This window comes from Pyricularia oryzae, chromosome 2 (genome assembly GCF_000002495.2).
Source record: "Pyricularia oryzae 70-15 chromosome 2, whole genome shotgun sequence".
Taxonomy (NCBI): Eukaryota; Fungi; Ascomycota; class Sordariomycetes; order Magnaporthales; family Pyriculariaceae; genus Pyricularia; species Pyricularia oryzae.
Window position 1 is genome coordinate 2,088,215 of NC_017850.1, and position 21,913 is coordinate 2,110,127.

The window sequence follows — 21,913 nt, forward strand, 5'->3', positions numbered from 1 at the left end:
CATTTCACAACAAGGAGATCAAAACCTGCGCTAGAGGTTGTAAATGATTTCACGCCCAATGGTCTCAATGATTAGAGGGTGAGAATAATCGCTAAAAACACATAAACCACCAATGCTCCCTGGGTATATCGTCTAATGCAACCGTTGCCGTATGGCTTCCCAATCGGGTTCTTCCGGGACCAGAGACCTCTGACAATGAGCCCCAACGCCTTGTTACAACACCCAATAGAGAAATGAAAAGGGGATGAGGACTGTTGAGTTCGAAGACGCCTAGGTGTACGTATTCGAGCAACATCGAGTCTCAAAAGAGGCCAAAACCTCAGCATTCCAAACGCCAAACCCAAGTGAAAAGTTATATTACACCCCTGCCTCTTTCGTCTTGCCCTTTCTTGTTGCCGTCATGATCTTGAGCGAAAGAGGCCAAAAGCCCTTTGTAGGAACCTTGTTGGCACGGGCTCCAGACGTAGGAACCAGTTCGATCTTCTGTCGGCAGATTGGACAGACTCGCTTGGTGGCGTTAACATGCAGAGCGCTATGAAGGCAGCCGCCGCAAAACAAGTGACCTATATGCATGTTTATGTCAGTATGCAATCGCTTTCTGGAGAATGCTGACCGAGAGAGGGACGGCAACTGTCAGGCTGGTAACTTACCACAGTGAGTAGATGTCAGACAAGTCATATCATCCATACAGATGGAGCACTGAAGGTTTGAAAGTCTGATCTGGTTTGCAGACTTTGGCTTCGTTGCCTTCGGTGGTGCGGGAGCCGTCTCGGCATCCACAAGATCGATGACCTCCGTGTTCGCCTGTCCGAGTCTTCGTCGTTTTGCCAGAGGTTGTTCCCACTCATCTTCATCTTCATCCTCCTCTGCCCCGGGCCGCGGTCGGGTGCTTTTGTCAGATGCTCCGCCTTGTGATCGTCTCGGGGCTCTGAGTTTGGTAGACTCAGATGCAGATGGTGGCGAGGAATTGCTCCCCGATGGGGCAGTTACCCGTGATCTCGTAGAAGCGGGCATTATGTGCTCAGTTAGAGAGGAAATTTCTATGCTATTGCTCGCGGTGGCCTCTGGCTTGACAGTTGACTGCGTGCGGGATTCCGTTGCAGGAAACGGATTGCTACTGCTACTGCTGCTACTTCCGGCTTCCGCGAATCGGCTAGACTGTGACCGCGGTGGTGGTGGACTCTTGGGGCGAGACGACACAAGCCTGTCTATTCGCAAAGACTCCCGGACTGGCATGAATGGCACGTCAGCTTCCGGGGCGTCGTCGTTATCGTTGGGGTTCGCAATTGGTAGCGGGCGGAATGGCCGTTGTGGATGGAAGCGCGGCAGACGATCGGCCGAGTTGCTCAATGAAGGGAGTGACACGGGCGACAAAGACAGTATCGACTCGCTCACGTCTTGCGGGAAGGTCGTCGCTATCGTCGACAGAGATATGAGTTGCAGCTCGGGAGTCGGTAGGGGCGGAGGGAGAACAGGTGTGTATTGTGGGGCCGCGGTGCGTAGAGTCGAGGTTGAGGGGGAAGTCAAATCAATGTCAGAGAAGTCAGAAAATGCGGTCAAGATCCAGGGAGAGGAGGCTCGCGAGCGTCGGCGTCGGGTAAAGTGTGATTGCTGACCGTCGTGAGCAGCGGGGGCCGACTGTGGAGGAAGTTGTGGTAGTTCTAGTTGTGGTGGTGGTGGTGGTGGTGGTGACTGAGGGTCGAAGAGATTGGAGTTTAGATGCCTGGCGGCTGCTTCCAGGTAACTACTGCGAAACGGGCCTGTGGATTATGTTTAGACGGTACGATTAGATGTGGGCAGGCACGGAGCAGTGGAATTCACATTCGGTCATCACGAGACGGGTGGGAGCAAGAAAAAAATAGATGAGGAAGACACTAATCTTGGAATTGACTTTGCATTGCATCAGGAAAACAAGTGGGTGCCGAGAACGAGGGGACGAGACGACGGTAGTGGTGGCAGGGCTGAACATTTACTCACTGGACGCTTCGACATTCGCCATCGCGACCCGAGGGCTCTGTCGTCGGGCCGCCTATCTATCCAGGTGTTCGTTCTTGAGCGCACAAACCAGTATTTGCTAGAGAACCCCCGATGCGGGATGTTTGTTTGAACGTTTGCGTCGCGTATGCGTAAATGTGTGCAGCAGGCTAAGGGAGGCGATTATTTGTAATTAGGGCCAAAAAGGGATCAATACGCCGCTAGAATCACGAGACGCTGATCGTTGAAACTCGGGTTATCGGGGGATTCTGGAATAGGCGGGGAAAACGAAAGAGATATCGTGGGATTTGAAAACATCCATGTCTTTACTAAGGCGTGGAAATCGAGGCAAACAAAGATTCGAAAAGTAAGGAAAGGAAGGTATCATAGTTGTGTTTCCGCCAAGTCCGAGTCTCGTGCCCGCCTTGTCAGCGAGAACTGGGCGTTTTGGACTTTGCTGCTACAGTCCCATACTCCTTTGACAGCCTTTTTGGAAGATTACGATAATTCAAAGGCGTAGCTTCCACCAATAAGCATTGATGAACGCCACGTTTCGCTTTGCACACGGTGGCGATTCTTTTGATTCGGGTGAACAATTGTTTTCTTTGTTCTTTTCTGTAGAGTCAACAGTAGGTACTTACTGTACAAAAGGTATTGGCCGCGGCTTCTCGCTACCTATAGGCTATAGCTAGCTGAATTGATTACGTATAGGTAGTACTTGTACCTGATTGCAAGCAAGCAAGGCATCAACCAGTACGAAGGGGCGGCGACATGCATGGATTAGGTCCCGATACTACTAGTAAGTAGCAGCGCACGTGGTGGCGCCCCTCCTTCACCTCATCACACAGCTACCCTGTCACTCTTTATCGCCAAGCTGAATCATCATCATCAGGGCCAATCGGCCAGTTACGAAGACACCCATGGCACACTGATGCTGGGCCTGTCCGGTCCCCCTTTTTGGAAGAATTTGCCCCACTCAATCTCGAACTTTTGAATTTCCCATGCGACTTGACTGATCTGCTGTACATCATCGATACGACGAAAAGTACTTTGCAGAGAACTCGATAGTTTTGTTGACTCGACTCGGGCGCCGACGTCCAGGTTACACAGCCTGACAGCTTCACAAACAAATATCATCTTCGCATTTACGACATGCTGTCAGCGACAAGCCGTCGCCTTCGTTAGGATGCTTAAACCACTTCGTGGCTGCATCGCAAATGGAAACTCGACTGCTTTCGTGCGACTTGCGCGCCACAGGTGTCGAACCCACCTCAGGCCTGGGCGATGGCAGTCATCTGTTGCAGTCACTGCAGGCGACGCTGTTGCTTCAAGTAAAGGGCTTTCCCGTAAGAACACTGATGCGTTTTCAGGTAATTCCACATTCCCAACAACGATTAGTACTAACGTTGTCCTCGTCAAAATCAATAGGACCATCGGGGGCACGATTCAACGAAATTGGAGTTCAGCATCTCAGCGATCACGTCTTCAAGCAGGTCTTTCCCCTAGGCCCTGATCCGCCTCCAAAGCACCTTGTGAAACTCGCAGAAGACCACCTCGCTCGTCATGATTTGCTGGGAAGGACCACCGATACTAGCGAACCCATATCCTTCGATCTTCCCCCGCTGCATGGGAAAACACTCGATGAGCATTTCCACAAGCTCGGAATAGATGCGGCTGAGCCTTACTTGACCCGCGCCAAACAGTTTGCCCGCGCAAGCACCCCGCCGAAACCTCGAAAATGGGTGCGCCAGAGTGGATGGACAAAGTACTATCCCGATGGCAAGACTGAGGCGGTTGATGCGCCGGACGAGACCTCCCTCACTTTCGATACCGAGGTTCTATGGAAGGAGAGTCCGTTTGCCATTATGGCATGTGCTGTTGGTCCCAATGCATGGTACGCATGGCTGTCGCCTTGGCTACTGGGCGAATCCGAAAGCGACCGTCATCTTATCCCCCTGGGCGACCCGTCGAAAGACAGAATCATTGTGGGCCACAACATCGGCTACGATCGGGCAAGGATACTTGAGGAGTACAGTCTCACTCAAACCCGCAATGCCTTCCTGGATACCATGTCTCTGCACGTAGCAGTTAACGGAATGTGCTCCCGCCAAAGGCCAACTTGGATGAAGCACAAGAAGAACAGGGAGCTGCGGGATAAAATCGCCCAGGAGACCGACAGCATAGAGCTCGCTGGACTGCTCAACAGCAATTCTCTAGGGCAGGAAGAAGAAGAGCTTTGGGTGGAAAGGAGCTCGGTAAATTCTCTTAGGGACGTCGCCAAGTTTCACCTCAACGTATCCATCGACAAGGCTATCAGGGACGATTTCAGTGTGCTGGACAGGGATGGAATTATGGCCAAGCTCGAGGAATTGCTAGACTATTGTGCGGCCGACGTTGCCGTGACGCACCGTGTCTATTCGATAGTCTTTCCAAATTTCCTCGAAGTGTGCCCCCATCCCGTCAGTTTCGCGGCGCTGCGACACCTCTCTTCGGTTATTCTTCCGGTCAACGAGAGTTGGGACTCTTACATTGCCAACGCGGAGGCGACGTATCAAAAGCTTTCGGAAGCGGTGCAGGAGAGGCTGATCGCTTTGACGGAGAAGGCGCTTGAAATCAAGGACGACCAAGATAAGTGGAGTGCCGACCCCTGGCTGAGCCAACTGGATTGGTCTGGACAGGAAATCAAAATGGTCAAGGGAAAGAAGAAGGGAGATCCTCCAAGGCCTGCTGCCCGGCAGAAAAAGCCTGGCATGCCCCAGTGGTATAAAGATCTGTTCGTCAAAAACGACTCACCAATCGGAATTACTGTCAGGACGAGGATCGCGCCGCTTCTATTACGTCTGGCCTGGGACGGACATCCTCTAGTGTGGTCTGACAAATACGGCTGGACATTCAGAGCGGAGAGGAACGACAGGGAAAAGTACATCAACAGGCAAATGATTGAGTGCGACATGAGCGATGAGACGAACGAAAAGCTCCGGACAGATGGCGGAATTTACTTCAAGTTGCCGCACAAGGATGGCCCTCTAGCTCGATGTGCCAATCCCATGGCCAAGGGGTACCTAGGTTACTTCGAGAGTGGTCTGCTCTCGTCCGAGTATTCGTACGCCAAAGAGGCCCTCGAGATGAACGCATCTTGTTCGTACTGGATCAGTGCCCGAGATCGCATCATGTCTCAACTCGTCGTGTATGAGAACGAGGTCTCGGCTCCTACAGCTTCTGCCAGCACCAAAAAGAGTAGGAATACAAAGCGCACGCCCCAATCAGAGACCAAGTCGGGATTTATTCTCCCACAGATCATACCCATGGGGACGATTACTCGGAGGGCGGTAGAGAATACTTGGCTCACCGCTAGCAACGCCAAGAAGAACCGGGTCGGTTCAGAGCTCAAGGCAATGGTGAAGGCACCTCCAGGGTATTGCTTTGTTGGTGCCGATGTGGACTCGGAGGAGTTGTGGATTGCCAGTGTGGTTGGCGATGCCACTTTCAAGCTCCATGGAGGCAACGCAATAGGGTTCATGACACTGGAAGGAACAAAAGCGGCCGGTACGGATCTGCACTCGAGGACAGCCAGTATCTTGGGGATAACAAGGAACGACGCCAAGGTGTTCAACTATGGCCGCATCTACGGAGCTGGGTTGAAGTTCGCAGGGCAGCTGCTCAGGCAATTCAACCCTAATCTTTCAGAGCAGGAAACCGTGGAGACTGCCTCGAAGCTGTACGCGGCCACCAAGGGCGCAAAGACAAACAGGAAAGCTCTGTACAAGAGACCATTCTGGCGAGGCGGCACAGAGTCGTTTGTCTTCAACAAGCTGGAAGAGTTTGCCGAGCAGGAGAGGCCACGAACACCTGTCCTAGGAGCTGGCATCACAGAAGCCTTGATGAGCCGGTTCATGTCCAAGGGCGGGTACCTGACTTCTCGTATCAACTGGGCGATTCAGTCATCTGGTGTTGACTACTTGCACCTTCTTATTGTTTCCATGGACTACCTCATGAGAAGGTTCAACATCGATGCGAGGCTTGCCATAACAGTGCATGACGAGATTCGCTACTTGGTCAAGGATCATGACAAGTATCGCGCGGCGATGGCCCTACAGGTTGCCAACCTCTGGACGCGAGCCATGTTTGCCGAGCAAGTTGGGATTCGCGATTTGCCTCAATCAGCAGCGTACTTTTCTGCCGTTGACATTGACCACGTCTTGCGCAAGGAGGTCGATATGGACTGCATTACACCCAGCCACTCCACCCCCATCCCCCACGGCGAGAGCCTCGACATCAAGACGCTACTGGAGAAGGGTGACGCGGCCTTCCTAGACCCGGCCATAGTCCCGAGGGCACACGCGCCCAACTTTGACGGTATTGAATACACGCCGCGGAAGTCCGTCATGGAAACCCTGCGTGAGACCGATCCAAGCACGGCAGACCTATCGTTCATCAAGGCTCAGATCACGGCGGACGACGCGGAGTTGAAGGAGATTCTCGCACAGAAGCGGTCGGAATCCGTCCCGCCAAAGAAGCCCAAGGCAAAACAGGCCATGGTGCCGTATCACTCGCACGCGCAGCTGATGGAGGAGCCGTTATCCGTGACGGACGCGCTTGGTGCGAGGTTCGGCACTGGTCCATCGTTTGCGGCCAAGGGGAAGTGGGGCTGGGAGAGGTTCAACGGCCCGAGGGCTGGAGGGCCTAGCCGAGCGCCCACGCGCCTCGGCTGACGACTTTCTATTCTTGACGTTGTCGTTGGTAATATCATTTCCACGTGATACCCATTCTGGATTTTTTTTCTAACTTGCTGTTTTTATATTGTAAATAATATCTGTCTACTGGTGTATACTGTACCATTTTCTTTGTCTTGGTCCTTTTTTTTTCTTGGCTCTTTGTAACATTATATTTCTGTCCAGTGGGAGGAAAAGCAGGTAGGCTATGGCTGGCTGGGACGTATGGAGTTAAGCGTTGCAGGGGGGCTTGCTATATTCACGTTGCTGGAGTCTATGCGTGTCTGCATAGTACTTGATGCCTGAGTTTACTCATACAATACAACATTGTATAAATATAAAAAATGATATGCCCAATGCTGTTTGGGTGAAGTTTGGCTTCTGCTGGAGATGGGCTAACACTTGAATTAATATCGAGTCTGGAGGATGATGGAAAAGGATCACTGGATAACCACCGTTTGTATAGGGCTAGACTATTGAGGGCCATCTCACTTCACTTGTAGGGGCCCGGTCAATATGTCAGCCCTGGCTAATGTTCTCCTTCAAGACACATGTCCAGCTCATCTAGCTCCCACGGTTCAAGATCTTTGACCATTCGGTATCCACAATCATGCCTTGCCAAAAAGTTCTTTGCCGGCTCGTTGACAAATTTAAAAGAGTCATTGGGGTTCTGCAGGAAACCATGAACGAGTTTGTGCGTTTCGGGTACGCTCCCGCTTTGCAATTCCACCCAATCACCATATCTGTTCGAGAGGGCCAGGGCGTGCATAATCTCGTGGGCAATGAGATCTGACAAGTTTTCGTCAGACGGCGCGAGCAACGCCCTAGCTCGGGTATCTATCTGGAGAGGCTCGTACTCCACCAGCAGGAGGCTGACGCTTGGTGGAACCGAAGAGGTCCTGAACAGGAAGCTCCCCGACAGAACATCCAAGGGTTTGAGTATTTCAATCAGGAGAGCCAGGTTGGCTTTGAGCGTGATGTTGACGCAGTAATTGACAGAATCCTTGGGCAACGTACCGCCGTCCCACGACTCTGTGGAGCGGAATCTCAATGGGACGCACTCTCCGGGGTCAAAGTTCTCGGCCGTGAGAGAAAGAGGCCCCGAATCGACGGGCAACCCATTTTTCCAAATGTCGAGGAGCGCCAGAGCACCGGCGGATGCATATGTTACCACGTCCCTCGAGAACTTGTGCCCCCACCAGAGCCAGGATCTGTCGCCAGCCACTCCCCTTTCCCACATGTCGGCGCCCTGGCCCAGAAGCATGTCACGCATGTCTTTGTGCTGGCGACCCGTAGTTTCTCGTAAGATCCAAGATGCCAGCGCTTTTGGCCGTCTGCACTGCTGGATGAATTTTTCAACACACTGCTGGACATGGTGGTGGTCCCTCTGCATCTCGTCGTGGGACCTTGGTTGCTCGCGGGCCTGGCGCCACTCTACGAGTAGCCATGATAGTATATGGGCACAGTGCCCAGGCTTTCTGGGGCCCCAGGGCTTGATGAGGTGTGCATATGTCCGCAGCAGGTCTTTGGAAATTTGGGTATGCCTTCTGATGATGCAAATGGCTGTGTTGACTTTGACACAATCTGCAAACGATGTGAATCGTTGGAGAGCAAAAAGTCCTTCTAGGATGTTGGTGACTGTCTGGTCATGGGGGCAGGGATCGGAGCCCCGTATCCTTAAACCTTCTTCTGTATCCACGAAAAAGTCAAAGACGGAGCGGTGAATTGGGTTGACTTCTGAGCCTTGGTCGGTGACTTGGAAAATCCCAGCGCATCGGTGTGTTAGGCTTCTCTGGACCTCCTTGTGGTGTGCTGTAAAGATGGTCAGATCGACATCGGCCTTGGAACGGTCTATCAACATCTGTCGACCTGGGAAAGTTGCGATTGCAGCCACCAGCAAGTTGGGCAAAGAGCCTCTATGTTTGACATGATTCAGCTGAACCAGAATGTTGACGTAGTGCGCTGCCACTTGTTTTGACTTTTTATCCTCGTTTACTCGGAGCCACATCTCCTCGTAAAGCCTGTTCAGCTCAACAGGAAGAGCCTCCAGACACTGCTCAAGCTCATTCATGGTGTCGCCCCGGTGGAAGCCCTCCTTCAGTCTCAAACCGGCCAGGTGCAGCCAAAGGAACACCCCTTCGGCCTTTTGTACTAGTGCTTCCCCGAGATCTGTAACCTCTTTCTTTCCATACTTGTCAGACCAATCTTCAAGAATGGCCGAGGCTTCTTTTTGCATATCGCCTTTTGTGAGATCCTGCAACCTCAGATGCTGTTCATTCCTAAAGCTTTCCTGGAAAAACGGTTCTGGCCTGCTCGAAACGCAGACCTTGACGTTGCGAAGTCCTCGGAAGCGGTTCAGCGTTTGTATAAGATCCAGCCGATCCCTTTTATCTGAAACCTCATCCAGCCCGTCGATCAGGACAAAGATTGGGCATGGGAATTTGGTAAGAATTGTATCAAGCAGCGAGGAGAGTTCTCCTTGATGCCAGTCGGAAGGATTTTGCTTCTTTTTCCATTTGGACACCCGAGCCATGATCAAGTGTTGTACGTATGTGTTTTCGTCGGCCAGTTGGTGCACCAATGAGCAAAGCATTCCCATCAGGGACGTTTCCAAGGCGCTGCCGGCTTTCCAAAAGAAGTGGGATATAATAACGGCGCCAGGCTTCCATTGATCTAGCAGCTCTTTGGTGCGTGGGTCCTGGAGGATAAAGTTGATTAAAGTACTTTTGCCAGAGCCGGGTTTCCCACTGATCCAGAAGAAACAAGGCTCCGACTTGACCCAATCACTGAAACTGGGCCAGGGTGGAGACTCGACATGTCCAACTGTCGCTGCTTGTGCATTTATTTGATCGTCTCGCTCAAAGATCCACTGGTAGGTCTCTGGGCAGGTCTCAACGATCATGTTACGACGCTTGTTCAAGTCGGGAAACTTGAAGCTTTGAACAAGTTTCTTTCGCCGTTTTTCCTTGATGCCATGGCCGTCTGGAACGAGGGACTGGAGCTCGTCGGAAAGTGAGCTTTGTAGCATGTTAGCAATGGAAGTCACTTCCATGAACCCTTGAAGTAGGTACCTAGATAGGTAGGTATGGTGAATCTGCGCCTTCCTTACCAGAGCAAATCGGACCGTGGCTTCCCTTTCACATCATTGGCCGTCTTGCACAAAAGTTGGTATATTTGCTCCAGCTTGCTCCCCTGATGAGTTTTGTCTGTCAAATGTGCCATGGATAGACCAATTTGCTTGGTGGCGCTCTTGAGATTGTCCAGCCATGCCCGTTGCTCATCCGAAAGAGGCCCCGCACCGCCTTTGTAATTCATGTCATGATCAAGAATATTGAAGAGAGCTTCGCCAATGGTTGTAACCTGAATCTCAAATATAACATTGGTGAAGCGGGAGACTTTGTAGTCGTCTGGGAGGTGAATGTGGTGGTTGTAGGCTTCGTAGGCACCAAACTCGGACACTTCATCGGTAGAATCATGTCGGAGCAATTCGTGACGGACCATGTCCTTTCCTTGTACCCTCTGGAAACAATCCGCCACGAAATCGTTCATTTTCAAAACGTTTCCTCGCACGTCGACAATGACCTTCAAGCCCACCAGGTCATGGACGTGAAAGAAAATATCCGCAGGGCTAACGATGTCATGGCTCTTGCTTCGTCTTTGGACAGACCTGCGGATTGATTCGGCCGTCTTTACTCGCGCTTGCACAAAGCTAGCCACGCCCGACACGTTTCTGTCTTTGCCCAGCTGGTCCAACAGATATCTCTTTGCTTCAACCAGCATGTCTTGGTAGTCCGACTCCAGCTGCGGCCACAGCCTGTCGACAAAGAAGTCGCCCACATTGTCTTTGGTGTCCCACTCCAACGAGAGCGCCCGGATTTTTTCACTCAGAGGCTGCTTTTCCATGACGCTTTCGACGAGATGGAGACCCATGAACTCAAGCCCCTGCTATCTCATACGGTCGGAACTCGAAGAGATGCTAAATGAAAAAGATCATATCAACGAACAAAAGGCTGCGACAGAGTAGTGAAAGGAGAGGGGTCATGTGGGACTTCTTTACCGGGTTGGCGAGACGCATAAGCGCCCAATCATCTCCAGAGATTGCTTCAGCCTCACCAAACCCCCCCGCCGCGTAGAATTAATTGGCATCGGGGGCGGAGCAATATTTTGCGGTAGAAAAGGGGGCCTGGAATGCAGAGTCGAAGCCCCGAGATGCCAATTTTGCACCGCAAGAGCACAAACTGCCCAAGCAGAGCTATCGAAGCGTGCGAAATCATTATGTTGGGACGTATTATTAGATCCTTCCCTCCAAGTCCCTCAAAAACGGAATATGTGCTCTAGTTTCTACCAGCACTGTCGTGCTGGCTCTATTTCTATTGTGAACGCGAAAGGAAATCCACGTTACTCATAATAACCCAGCCCCAACCCCAGCGATTCACACTGCGACAGCTCCCTGAACGGCCCCTGCCGCGACGGCCAATCCAACTCTCTGAGCGTCATGCCATCCTTGGTCGCAGGTACCCAGGGGCCGGACCTTCGGACCTCGCTCAGCGTCTCGGCGTACCCCCTAGTCGCCAAGAAGCACTCGTCCGGATTCGGGTCGTAGGCGCGCGCAAAGGCGCCAAACATGTCGACGACGAGGCGCTGAAACGGGAAGTCGGCGTCGTCGCGCGCGGGCCTGTCCTCGCGCACCACGTTGCCAAACACGTAGTTGAGCTCGCCCGAGTGGCAGCGCATGTACGGCAGGGACGGGTCGCCGTTGGGCTTGGCAGCGGTGCGCGGCGGCTCGCACACGTCCAGCCGCGGCCAGCCGGCCGTCTGGTAGGTGCGGTCAAACTCGTAGTAGAAGGCGCGGCCAGTCCCCAGGCGGCCGCTGCGCAGGCCCTCGTGCACGGTCGCCTGGTCGATGCAGCGGAACATGGCGTCGGTGGCAAGGCGGGAGGCCATGGTGTAGAGGTTCAGGGTTGTGTTGTTGGTGGTGGTCGGGACGGGGAAGAGGCTTGGCGAGGGGGGTTTGAAGCCGATCTTGGCTAGGTATTCGGTCTGGTTGGTTGTTTTAGGGTACGAGATGAATGGAGCGCCGTCATCGCGGACGGAGCCCATCATCAAGTGAACGGGGAGGGGTGGGCCTGATTTGAGCTCTAGCTGGTCGGTCGTGAGGTAGGTGCCGTCGACGACGAGGTATCGCGCTGGAGTGATGGTGAGGAGCTCGGATAGGGGCACTTTGCGGAGGCAGTCGACTCGGGACATGGCCATGTCGCAGCCGGTTAGGGTCAGGATTTCATTCCCGACCGTCTTCATCATCTCCTCGATGGTGAAGTACTTTGCATACGGGGTGCCGTAGTTGAGCCCGCCGAGCCCACTCATGGGTATCGCACCCGCGAACTTGCCGGCAGCCTTGGGGGAGGCCAGCAGGGCGCGCACTGAAGCCGCCCCTGCGCTTTGGCCGTAGATGGTGATCCGGCTGGGATCGCCGCCAAAGTTGCGGATGTTGGCAATCACCCAGTCCAGAGCGTTGACCTGGTCCGCCAGTCCAAAGTTGCCGTTGGTCTCGCCGTCGTCGATGGCCATGAAGCCGAGGGTGCCTAGACGGTAATTGATGGAAACCACAACGGCGTCGTTGCGGGAGGCAAAATTGCCGCCGTCGGAAAAGGAGTCGCCACCGCTCGCCGAAGTGAATGCTCCTCCGTGGATCCAAAACATGACCGGCCTGAGGTTGCTCTTGGCTGTGGAGGCGCCATCCCGTGGCAGATACGGAGTAAATATGTTGAGAAACAGACAGTCCTCGGAGCCCGAGCCGTCCAATTGGACGCATGCCGGGGCGATTTTCAGGACGGAGTAGTTACCGCCAGAGCCCCGATAGCCGGTCGAGTATCTAAAGCGTCCGGGCTGCGGTGCATATCGAACTCCCAAGAAGCGAAAACTGGCACGGTCGCGATAGCCGACCAGGGTGTCATCGTTGGCCTTGACAGCAACTCGCCACGTCTCGCTCGTGTCTCCCGTCGACAAGGTAGAGAAAGGTGCTGACTGCGTGCACACAGCGGGGAACTCTTCGTTGGGGTTCTCCAAGGGCTGCATAAGCCCTTGAGTGTCAATTGTGTGCGGGCCATCGACGGTGCCATTGTCTCCCTTTTGAGGGGCAACCCAGAACCTTGTGGAGTTTGTGAAGGATCCTCGAAGCACCAGGTAGTCTATCTGCCGCTTGACAACTTCCGTCGTAGCTCTGTTCGGCGCTGGAGACCACAGCTGCTCGCCCAGTGCTTTACAGGCGCGGTCTGCTTCTATTAACGTGTGGTTCTGTCCACCGAGTACAATGATGCCTGATGCGGGCGATTTGCTAGTAGCGCCTGCAACAAAGTCAAGTCAGTATTTCCCGGGGAAATGTGAAAAGGGAGCAGTAGTTTTCCCAGGGAAACAAAGTTGGACGAACCCTCAAGATCGTTCTCGACCAGGATTGTAAGGTCAGACTGAAGGTTAATGGGAGACGGCGCCGCAGCAGAGACCAGGGCGAGTGATGAGATAACGGCTACCGCTATCCATGATGATATATAGCCCATGACAGTAGACAGCTTTGCCTACTCGGATATCTGTGTAAGGCAGCGAAATTGGTGATTGGAAAATGGGTAAGGCTTTTTTTGTAAAAGATCCATAAGTACCCTATCGAGGAGACATAGAAACCATAACCAGGCGGTGACCTGAGGTGGCAACTCAGCCAGCAGCAGAGACGAGGGAAGAACTCCATAATATCCATGGCAATGGAGTGGACCACGCAATACAGGCGATGGTCCAGCACGACGACAACTCCAGCTTGTTCTGACTCTGGGAAACATGTTTGTTTGCTGACGATGCATGTATCATTTATTGTATACCCACCCACACTTCATTTACATACCACGCCGAAGTGGTATAGCCTCATTCGCCAGATTGTTGTATATAGGGTAGTTAAAACGACACTTGACGTCGTATGAGATCCACGTTCGAGAGGGCAGGGTCAAGGTCAGGTGTGTAACGGATGTGACGGTATCTGCCGCGGTGGGTATTCTGGAAGCTGCGGGTGGTGGTGAGGGGTGAAGAAGAGAAAATGGGTATAGCCAGTCGCGGCGGGAGAAGAAGCCAGACGTCTTTTCTTCTTCTTTTTTCCGATATTCCCACACTTGCGAGAAAAACAGAAGATCACTAGAGCACTAGAACTAGAGAAACAAGTTGAAAACATCCCACACGCATGGAACATGTCAATTCCACTGTTTCACACTCGAAATGTTGCGGATTGAGTGAGTTTTGAGTCGGAGATTGCACATAGGAAATGGGAAGGAGTGAGCGCGCAAGACGCACCACGTACGTTAACCGGAATAGATTGAATAAGTCTAAAAGATGATTGGCTTGAGGAAGGCGCTTTTGTGGGTAATTCAATGGGGTTCAAGCGACAGTGAAGCCACGTGAGTGTCTTTTGGTAGTGAATCGTGGGTTAGGACTTGGGGCGCAAAGGGAGGTAGGTCAAAGGTCACCCGCTCCTGCCTCCATCTCCCATCTTCCATAGTGAATCTCGAAACTCACACACAAGACTACCTAGGTAGGTACCTACGTGTTCAATCCCGTATACTACTGTCTGTCATGCATCCCACGACTTCTCTGTTCTCATCGCCTTCTTTTTTCACTTTTGTCCAACCTCCCCGTTCCCAATGACTCTCCGTTCCGCCATGTTTGCTCCGCCCCAGAGGCAGCGCTTCCGAACTTGTTGGGTTACACAGATCATCCAAGGATGAAGCACACAAATGGGGACTTGCAGAATGCTGTATCACCACAGCTCGTACCCGCTAGTGGTCCGGCTGTTCTTGCTTCCTATTGCCTTGATTCGCCCCCAGTGCTTGGCTGCCTCGTTGGCGGCAGTGCGCCTCCATCCGTGACATGTCAACCACTCGATCTCCTCGCTATAGTTTCACCACGGTGTTGTTGACGGTCACGCCAAAAGCCTCACCACACGGCGGAGGGCGTCCATATTGGCATCATGCGCCCTCGTCCTCCGTCGCTCATGTGGCGCCCACGCCGTCTTTATTATACAATGATGGACTTGCTCCGACTCTGAGCAACCAAACTTCCATTTGCCTTTTCACCCCCTGTTTGGTTCAGGAAACGATCTTATGCTTAGCTCTGCCTTGCGTTATACGTGTCTTTGTTCTGTCTTGTATTCCCCAACATGGAGCCCTTCTCGGCTGTTTGCGGCGTGCTCGCGTTGGTGGGCCAGGTCGTCAAAACCGTGAATAGTATACAGGGCCATGTGGCCACTTATAAAGCAGCGTCAGGCGATGTCATTGACTTGATCAATCACCTCAAGATACTCGGCAACATACTTCAAAGTGTTCAGGACTGCCTCGAAAAGTCACTGGCATCCCCGAACCCAGTATATAAAGCAGGAGTGTCACGGGAAATCGCCAGCATCCTCGTCTGTTGCGAACAAAAGCTTAAAAGTCTCGAGCAAAAGCTATTGCGCCTCGGGAGACCAGGCAAGATATTCAAACTCAACTACGTGATTAAGAGGGACGAAATAGTCAAGGCTTTCGGAGAGATCGACAGGCTCACTTCCAAATTGCACATTGCTATAAGCACCCAGAGGTGGTCTCTTTCTTTGTCTTCAGTTGACCAGCCTCCACAGTACGAAGAACTGCAGAAAATGGACGATATTGAAAGCGAGACGATGTTGACCCCCTCGACGACAACTGAGGAGATCAGCACAACAACCGATCCCGTCGTGGGTCTTCCACAGAACAGCTTCCCCTTGGCCGTACGAAAGTCATGCGAGACACAAGACTACTGTGGCATTGCAGGTCAATTACAGGTCACCAGAAAGAACAGGCAAGCAAAGTGGTCATACTTTGACGATGGCATTACCGACGAGGCCACCGAGTACTTGATAAAGTTGCCTCTTGTTCCATATCAAATCGCTCTTCAGCTGCGGAGGTCATCGGGCATGCCGTTGACCTACTCTTTGAATGTCACACATGTGATTCAGGCCTCCACACCACTTGGCAGGGAGCTTTCGGCCTTGTTCCATCATAAAGAAGGGGAGGACGATCTTCGGGGGCTTCAGAGTCTTCTCTCAAGCCGGCGAATTTCCCTTTATTCGATGGTTCACGACCATGAAACAGGAAGTACTTCGACTTTGCTGCATGTAAGTGTGTTCTTTGACTTGTTTCGAGTTCTTGGATTAGTTACTGACACAAATAGCTGGCAATCAATAATCGAATGCCTATCATGAGCAAGTTCTTGGCTATGAACGATCGCAATGGCAAATGCCTCGAATCGTAAGTTTTTTTTTTTTTTTTTTTTTTTTTACTCTTGCCAGTACCTACCTACCTTGGGTAGCAAAACCCCATCCCATCATCTGTGTCCCGAGGATTAATCGAGATTCCGAGAGATTTAGAGCATCAGACAAAAACCTGTCCAAGAGATATCTCCCCGCTAAATCTTCGTCTGAGATACGAGACGGAGAGGGCGAACAAGTCCTGTCGGTGGTTTTCAAATCACCACGAGCTGAGCTGGACGCGGATTTCTTCCAGTGGATCAGCTGTGTTTACCCCGATCCAGAGCAGTTTCGCAGCATTTTCGACCACTTCTTGCGTCACCATGAAGGAGACACATCCGAGTGGATTGACATGGCATGGGCACGGGCTGTCGACGGTTACATCAGCATTGGACCGATTAAAGCGGGCTTTTCGCCCGGCTATTTTGCCCGTCGCGTGGAAGCCTGGACCCCGATCCTCAAGAAACTTGTTCAGTTGGGAGTAGACGTCCATGGAAAATTTGAGTCATCCTGGGGTTTTACCCGAGACTCGGCCTACTTTCACATTCTCCATAATCAAACCTGCCACAAGCAGGTGGTCAAGGATGTTCAGGAATGGCTGACAATGCTCGAGGATTGTGGAGTGCATCTCCCGACATACCTGGCCCGGGAAAGACAGCAACTACCCGAGAAATGGGAAGTTATGGCAGAGAGGAGACGAGGCAGCGATAATCCTTTGGGAGAACTGAGTACTATCGACCACAATGGCCTCGATGCGCTGGTATGGACGCCCGCGAACGACGCCTCGAATGAAGCTTTGGAGCTATTGCAAGAGTTTGAAGCACTCCGGGCATCGCATATCCCCCCGTCTCTCATGTTTACCTTTCCGCCAGAGTCAAGCAAGGGGAAAACCGGCGAGAATACGCCGAAGGTGCAGCCAGTCGAACTGAAGATGAGAATGTACAATAGGGAGGAGTGGCCTATTCAGCGCACATTGGTGGCAGTCGCGGAAGAAGCCGTGCGCTATAAAAAGGAGTGGCCCTCTGAGTACAGTCAGCGCATCCAAGAGCTGCTCGACAAACACAAACGTCGCCTCGACCGTCGTTGGAATAAACGCGCCTATCACAAAAGGGCGGCTCGGGGAGTAGCAAAGATGCCCGGAGGCTGGGTCGAGTCCAGCTAGCGGCTTGCATACAAATTTTAAATTTTGCTGGGGTCATTTACTTGGCAATTCTTTCTTTGGTTTTTTTTTGATTTTGTTTTTCCCTGGTCAAGAACAGATTCGGGGGTTTGGCTGATAGCAAGGGTTGTTTCTCTCCTACAGCCCCAAAAATTGCCTTTTAGGTGCGGCTGCAGATAAACGATGGATAGAAAGAGACATACGAAAAACAACAAAGATTTGCTAAAGGAAAAAAAAAATCTCTTTGGGGTGTGTGAGACACGATTCCGTGGCTTCATGGTTGCACAGGGCTAATATATGGTCTGTTCAACGCAAACAAACCCATCACACATTTTGTGACCATCACACACTCCCTCACCTCACACACGCACCTGTTTGCCACACCGTGGTCGGTCTGCTTCCCGACGTCTGACGGCTGTATCCCTGCAAGGAGAAGAAAAAAAAAGAGGAGACCGGGTGATAAGGGGGCAAGAGGGGCTGTATATACTGTACTGACTGGCTTGACTGGATGCCTAATTGAATCTTGTTCGACAAGACATTTGAGATATTATGTCTTGTCTGGCCGACGCTTTAGATGTGCCAAGAGGTGCTGTTGCGCACAAAAAGTTCCAGGTTTCTTTTTTAACGAGGCAAGTGGTACTCTCCGCTTGCGGGCCACAGGAAATTCCTCTTTGAGCGTAGATGCACCCAGTTGTGGTGTTTTAAAAAAAAGGCCAATTAAAGCCCGATGGAACCCAACCTTGCCAACCCCCATCGTCTGTTGTATTGGTCCTTTTCTTTTTTTTCTTTTCTTGTCGGATTGTTTCGTTTCGGGTGTGGTTTGACTCGATAAATTTCTCACACAGCATTTGATTTTTTCTTTCCCCCTGCAGCTTTTAACCTTACTTCGTACCTTACCTTACCTTACCTAGCTTACTCGCATTGGTTCCCCGGATTTTTCGACAAAGGAACGAGGGACAAAAACAAAGAAAGAAAAAAAAAAGAAAAAGAAAAAAAGAGAACTTAAAAAAAAGAAATTGATTAAAAACTTGACCAAGGTAGGTCAAGGGGTACGTACTTGATACCTTTTTCTGACAAAGTAGGCAGCCATGGATGTATTCGATCCGAGCGTCGCGCGACTTCTTGCAACCACCAGCGGGCAGCAGTCCACCTCTCCGTTGGAGTCAGAAGCAGAAGTGGGGTTGCAGTCAGGTACGGGCGAGGGGCCCGAAGCCTCGTTGAGTGGTGAATCGTCGACATCGCAGGGCGGCGCGCCATCGGTGCCCGCGGCTTGTCTAGCGTGTGTAAGTCGCTTCATTTTTATTTTATGCTCGAGGTACCCTTTGCAAAAAAGTCATCGCAACCGACTGTGCCATTCATTCCGGCTAATCTGGGATTTTGTTTTGCCGTGTGTGGTCCGGGTTCGCCCCATGACCACCACCAAATCCACGTCGCAACAAAAATATAGCGCGGTAAACATTTGAAATGTGACGGCGCAACCCCGTGCTCCCGCTGCGTGGCTTCTGCCTCGGAGTGTGTCTACATCGCGTCGCGGCGTGGGTACAAGGGCCCTCGGAAGAGTAATGTGGCACACAATCCAAACAAGCGCTTCGCCTCGTCGCCGACCCCAGGCTCCGCACCAGACGACGACTCGTGCCCAATGCTCCTCGGCGCGAGCCCATCTGGCAGCACGGTCACGACTGGCTCCTATACCCAGGCGCCGGTGCTGTCGCAGTTCGTCGCGCCGCCGGTGGGGGCCAACATGCAGCTGTACAGGAACCCCTTCCTCATGGCCGGCGGCGGCAGCAGCAGCAGCAGCGCCAACACCAACACCAACCACGCGGGCTCGTCGCACATGCGGAGCCAGCTGAGCATGCCCGAGCGCTGCCTGACGTCCTTTTACCAAAACTTCCACGCCTCGCACCCTTGCGTGCTGCCCAGAGATGCGCTCGAGAGGGTCATCAGGGAAGGGCCGGCCAAGCTCGAACACCTCCTGGCGGCCATGCGGTACCTTGGCTCCCTGTACCTTGACGCGGGCCCCGCCAGGGCCCAGTACTTTGACGAGGCCGTCAGCCTCGCCTACCACCCCGGCTGCCCGAGGGATGGGTTCCTTGCCCAGACCCTGCTGCTGCTGTCCATCGGCCAGGACGGCAGCTGCAACCAGGCGCGCGCCAACCAGTTCATGGCCGACGCGGAGAGGCTCGCCGTCGAGATTGGCCTCAACACGCGCCAGTTCGCCACCGCCAACGGGCGCGGCAGCTCTGTCGTCGAGGAGAGCTGGCGACGCACCTGGTGGGAGCTGTACGTGGTGAATGGCATGATCGCCGGCGTTCATCGCATCACCAATTTCGCGCTTTATGACGTCGCCGCCGACGTCGGTCTCCCGTGCGAAGAGCACCAGTTCCTGTCGGGCGTAAGTTGATTTGAGAATATCCGGCTCTTTTTGTTCTTTTTTTTTTTTTTTTTTTTTTTTTCTCCATGAATTCATTTGCTTTGACAAAAAGTGTCCAACAACTGACTTTGGATCCGCTCATTCACGACACACAAACCAGAATATTCCCATGCCAATGTACATGGAAGATTTTGACGATCAGCTCTTCTCGGGCGAGGATCGCGAGTTCTCGTCCTTTGCGTATCGGATCGCGTCGGCTCGAAACCTCGGCAGGATGATGAGGACCCCGCCGATGCTCTCGCCTGACGATGACAACCTAGCCAAGCTGGAGGCCTTGCTCACCAACTGGAAAATGCATCTTCCGCGCAGCAGACAGGATGCGCTGAACAAAAAATGCCAGCTGGACGAGATGATGTTCCAGGCTCTGTTTATCAACCATGCGTAAGTTTTTTTTTCTTTTCTTTTTTGTTTTTGTCAGCTTACTCGCAGCTTAGTCTTTTCGTTCCATGGTTTTGCTTTTCAGCTTTATTCCGAGTCGGCGATCTCCAGGCTCTAGCCCGCTGACCAGGAGAGGGTCCCCCCTGCCTAATACCCCGAATTCCAAAACGCTAATTCCCGATTCGATAGCTGCACCATAATGCTCCACCAGCCTCATTCCCAGCTGGACTCGTCCCCGTCCCGCAGCGTCACATCGTGCGCGCCGCACATGCCCGTGTCGAGCGGCGACGCCTTCAACACCCACACGCGGCACACGGTGACGGCAGCCTGCGAGGTGTCGAGGATGGTGACGCACGCGGTCCCGCTCCTTTCGCACACGCACTTCTTCACGTGCGTGCTGACCCTCTCGTCGATTGTGCACCTCAACAAGTGGGCGCTCTACTTCCTGCAGGACGAGGACGACCTCCGCCAGCAGATCCGCCTCAACATCGGCGCCCTGCAGCGCATCAGCGCCGTCTGGCAAAACGCCGCCAAGGCCGGCGGTCAGGTCAGGGGCGTCGCCCAGGAGATCTACCGCGCAAAGAAGGCCCAGCAGATCAGCCCGGCCTTTTGGGTCGCCTTCACGCAGGAGCAGATGCTCACTAGTCTGAATGCCGATGAGGGCATCATGAACGACTTTGACTCCATCTTGCCGCCGCAGGTCACTCGGCCTTGAGGAGGGCTCTGTGATGACTGATGAGAAGTAGCAGGTGGTGGGGTTTTGGTGTTTTTTGTGTTTTGCTATGCTGGACTGGGGAGCTCAGGCTGTTTTTTTATTTATTTTTTTATTTTTACTTTTTGTGTATTCTTTTTTTTTTCCTTGAATGATCTCCTGATCTACTCATCTGTGTTTACTATCACTCACTAATACCACCATGTGCGTCTTGGAGACAATTCGGCCTCGACTTGACAGATGCATGCATGCCATCTACAGAAAAATTTCCCGATGAGCCTGTTTTAGTGACAGGAACGGGACAAAGACTTGCCACTCGCCCTATAGGGAGTGCAATCACGAGTCGATGTAGCATTGTTTCCCCTTCTTCCTCCCCCTGGACGTAGTATTCAGGCAAGGTATGCATTCTATCGTCTACCCCTACACTTGTCAAATCTGCATGTCGGAATAACATTTTAGCCCCCATTTTACTAGGTACCTATATATACAGGCTTCCCCACTGTCATCGGCGACTTCCAGGCACGGCTGCAAAAATATGGATACCCCGACTGCAGTGGGGCATTGCTCATTAGTCTAGGTCTAGACCTGGTGGTAAAGATGGAGAAGCCCGCCAGGCCCGCCAAGTCGCCGATTTGGGGTGTTTTTTTTTTTTTTTTTTTTTTTTTTTTTTTGGGTGGCCTTGTTCACTAGTATGTGCTTATTTTGCCAACCAGGGTACAGGTTAATTATTGATTGCGTCTCTGCGGACCGGCGCTCGGAGCCCTCTCCTCCTATAGGGCTTTTCCGTGCCTTCATTGGTCCCTCGACGTTACACCCTACCTCTATCTCGTTCGGACTTTGTGAACCCCTCCTATACGGGTTGACCTGCCTAATACTACCTTGGCAACCCTGTTGCTTTTTTTGCCTAACGAAACCTAGGGGTGACGATGCCTGGGTACTCCGTACATCAACTAACATGCAAACCGCAAAAGCTAGGAGAACGCCGAAGTTGCGGTCACCAGCACTTTGTTGTTTGGTGCCCTTTTTTCTCCGTCTCACACTTTTGTGGACTTTTTTGAATATGGTAGAAGGGATTACATCCAACATGACTAAGATCCCCGAGAGGGCTCTCGTTTGCTGTCGCTTCGCCCTGCCAAAAAAAAACCAAAAAAAAAAAACCACGGTGCCCCGAACATGCCATGGATGTCAAGCACTGCATGCGCCATTGCCTCGGAACCTGGTCTTGTCGGGTTGTACTACATGCCTTATTGGA

The 21,913-nt window shown here is 52.5% G+C and overlaps 6 protein-coding genes across 6 annotated transcripts; 3 read left to right on the top strand and 3 right to left on the bottom strand.

Annotated features, from left to right (window-relative positions):
* Window positions 1-26: 26 nt before the first annotated feature.
* Window positions 27-2,589, bottom strand: MGG_08912 (uncharacterized protein). Its single transcript, XM_003713893.1, has 3 exons — window positions 1,978-2,589; window positions 651-1,760; window positions 27-563 (listed from the first exon to the last, which is right to left on the bottom strand). Exons 1-3 carry the CDS (start codon window positions 1,997-1,999, stop codon window positions 358-360), a joined length of 1,338 nt encoding a protein of 445 aa, XP_003713941.1. The 5' UTR covers window positions 2,000-2,589; the 3' UTR covers window positions 27-357.
* Window positions 2,590-2,991: 402 nt separating this feature from the next.
* On the top strand, window positions 2,992-7,054 carry MGG_08913 (DNA polymerase gamma). Its single transcript, XM_003713894.1, has 2 exons — window positions 2,992-3,320; window positions 3,403-7,054. Exons 1-2 carry the CDS (start codon window positions 3,161-3,163, stop codon window positions 6,684-6,686), a joined length of 3,444 nt encoding a protein of 1,147 aa, XP_003713942.1. The 5' UTR covers window positions 2,992-3,160; the 3' UTR covers window positions 6,687-7,054.
* MGG_08914 (uncharacterized protein) lies at window positions 6,746-10,700 on the bottom strand. The gene is made up of 2 exons (XM_003713895.1): window positions 9,796-10,700; window positions 6,746-9,703 (listed from the first exon to the last, which is right to left on the bottom strand). The coding sequence occupies exons 1-2, from the start codon at window positions 10,614-10,616 to the stop codon at window positions 7,216-7,218; spliced, it is 3,309 nt and encodes a 1,102-aa protein (XP_003713943.1). The 5' UTR covers window positions 10,617-10,700; the 3' UTR covers window positions 6,746-7,215.
* Window positions 10,701-10,897: 197 nt separating this feature from the next.
* Window positions 10,898-13,317, bottom strand: MGG_08915 (crystal protein). Its single transcript, XM_003713896.1, has 2 exons — window positions 13,114-13,317; window positions 10,898-13,030 (listed from the first exon to the last, which is right to left on the bottom strand). The coding sequence occupies exons 1-2, from the start codon at window positions 13,238-13,240 to the stop codon at window positions 11,085-11,087; spliced, it is 2,073 nt and encodes a 690-aa protein (XP_003713944.1). The 5' UTR covers window positions 13,241-13,317; the 3' UTR covers window positions 10,898-11,084.
* A 1,401-nt stretch (window positions 13,318-14,718) lies between these two features.
* On the top strand, window positions 14,719-17,194 carry MGG_08916 (uncharacterized protein). Its single transcript, XM_003713897.1, has 3 exons — window positions 14,719-15,849; window positions 15,906-15,982; window positions 16,102-17,194. The coding sequence occupies exons 1-3, from the start codon at window positions 14,878-14,880 to the stop codon at window positions 17,141-17,143; spliced, it is 2,091 nt and encodes a 696-aa protein (XP_003713945.1). The 5' UTR covers window positions 14,719-14,877; the 3' UTR covers window positions 17,144-17,194.
* Window positions 17,195-17,903: 709 nt separating this feature from the next.
* MGG_08917 (uncharacterized protein) lies at window positions 17,904-20,881 on the top strand. Its single transcript, XM_003713898.1, has 4 exons — window positions 17,904-18,423; window positions 18,588-19,532; window positions 19,672-19,952; window positions 20,139-20,881. The coding sequence occupies exons 1-4, from the start codon at window positions 18,229-18,231 to the stop codon at window positions 20,662-20,664; spliced, it is 1,947 nt and encodes a 648-aa protein (XP_003713946.1). The 5' UTR covers window positions 17,904-18,228; the 3' UTR covers window positions 20,665-20,881.
* Window positions 20,882-21,913: the final 1,032 nt, after the last annotated feature.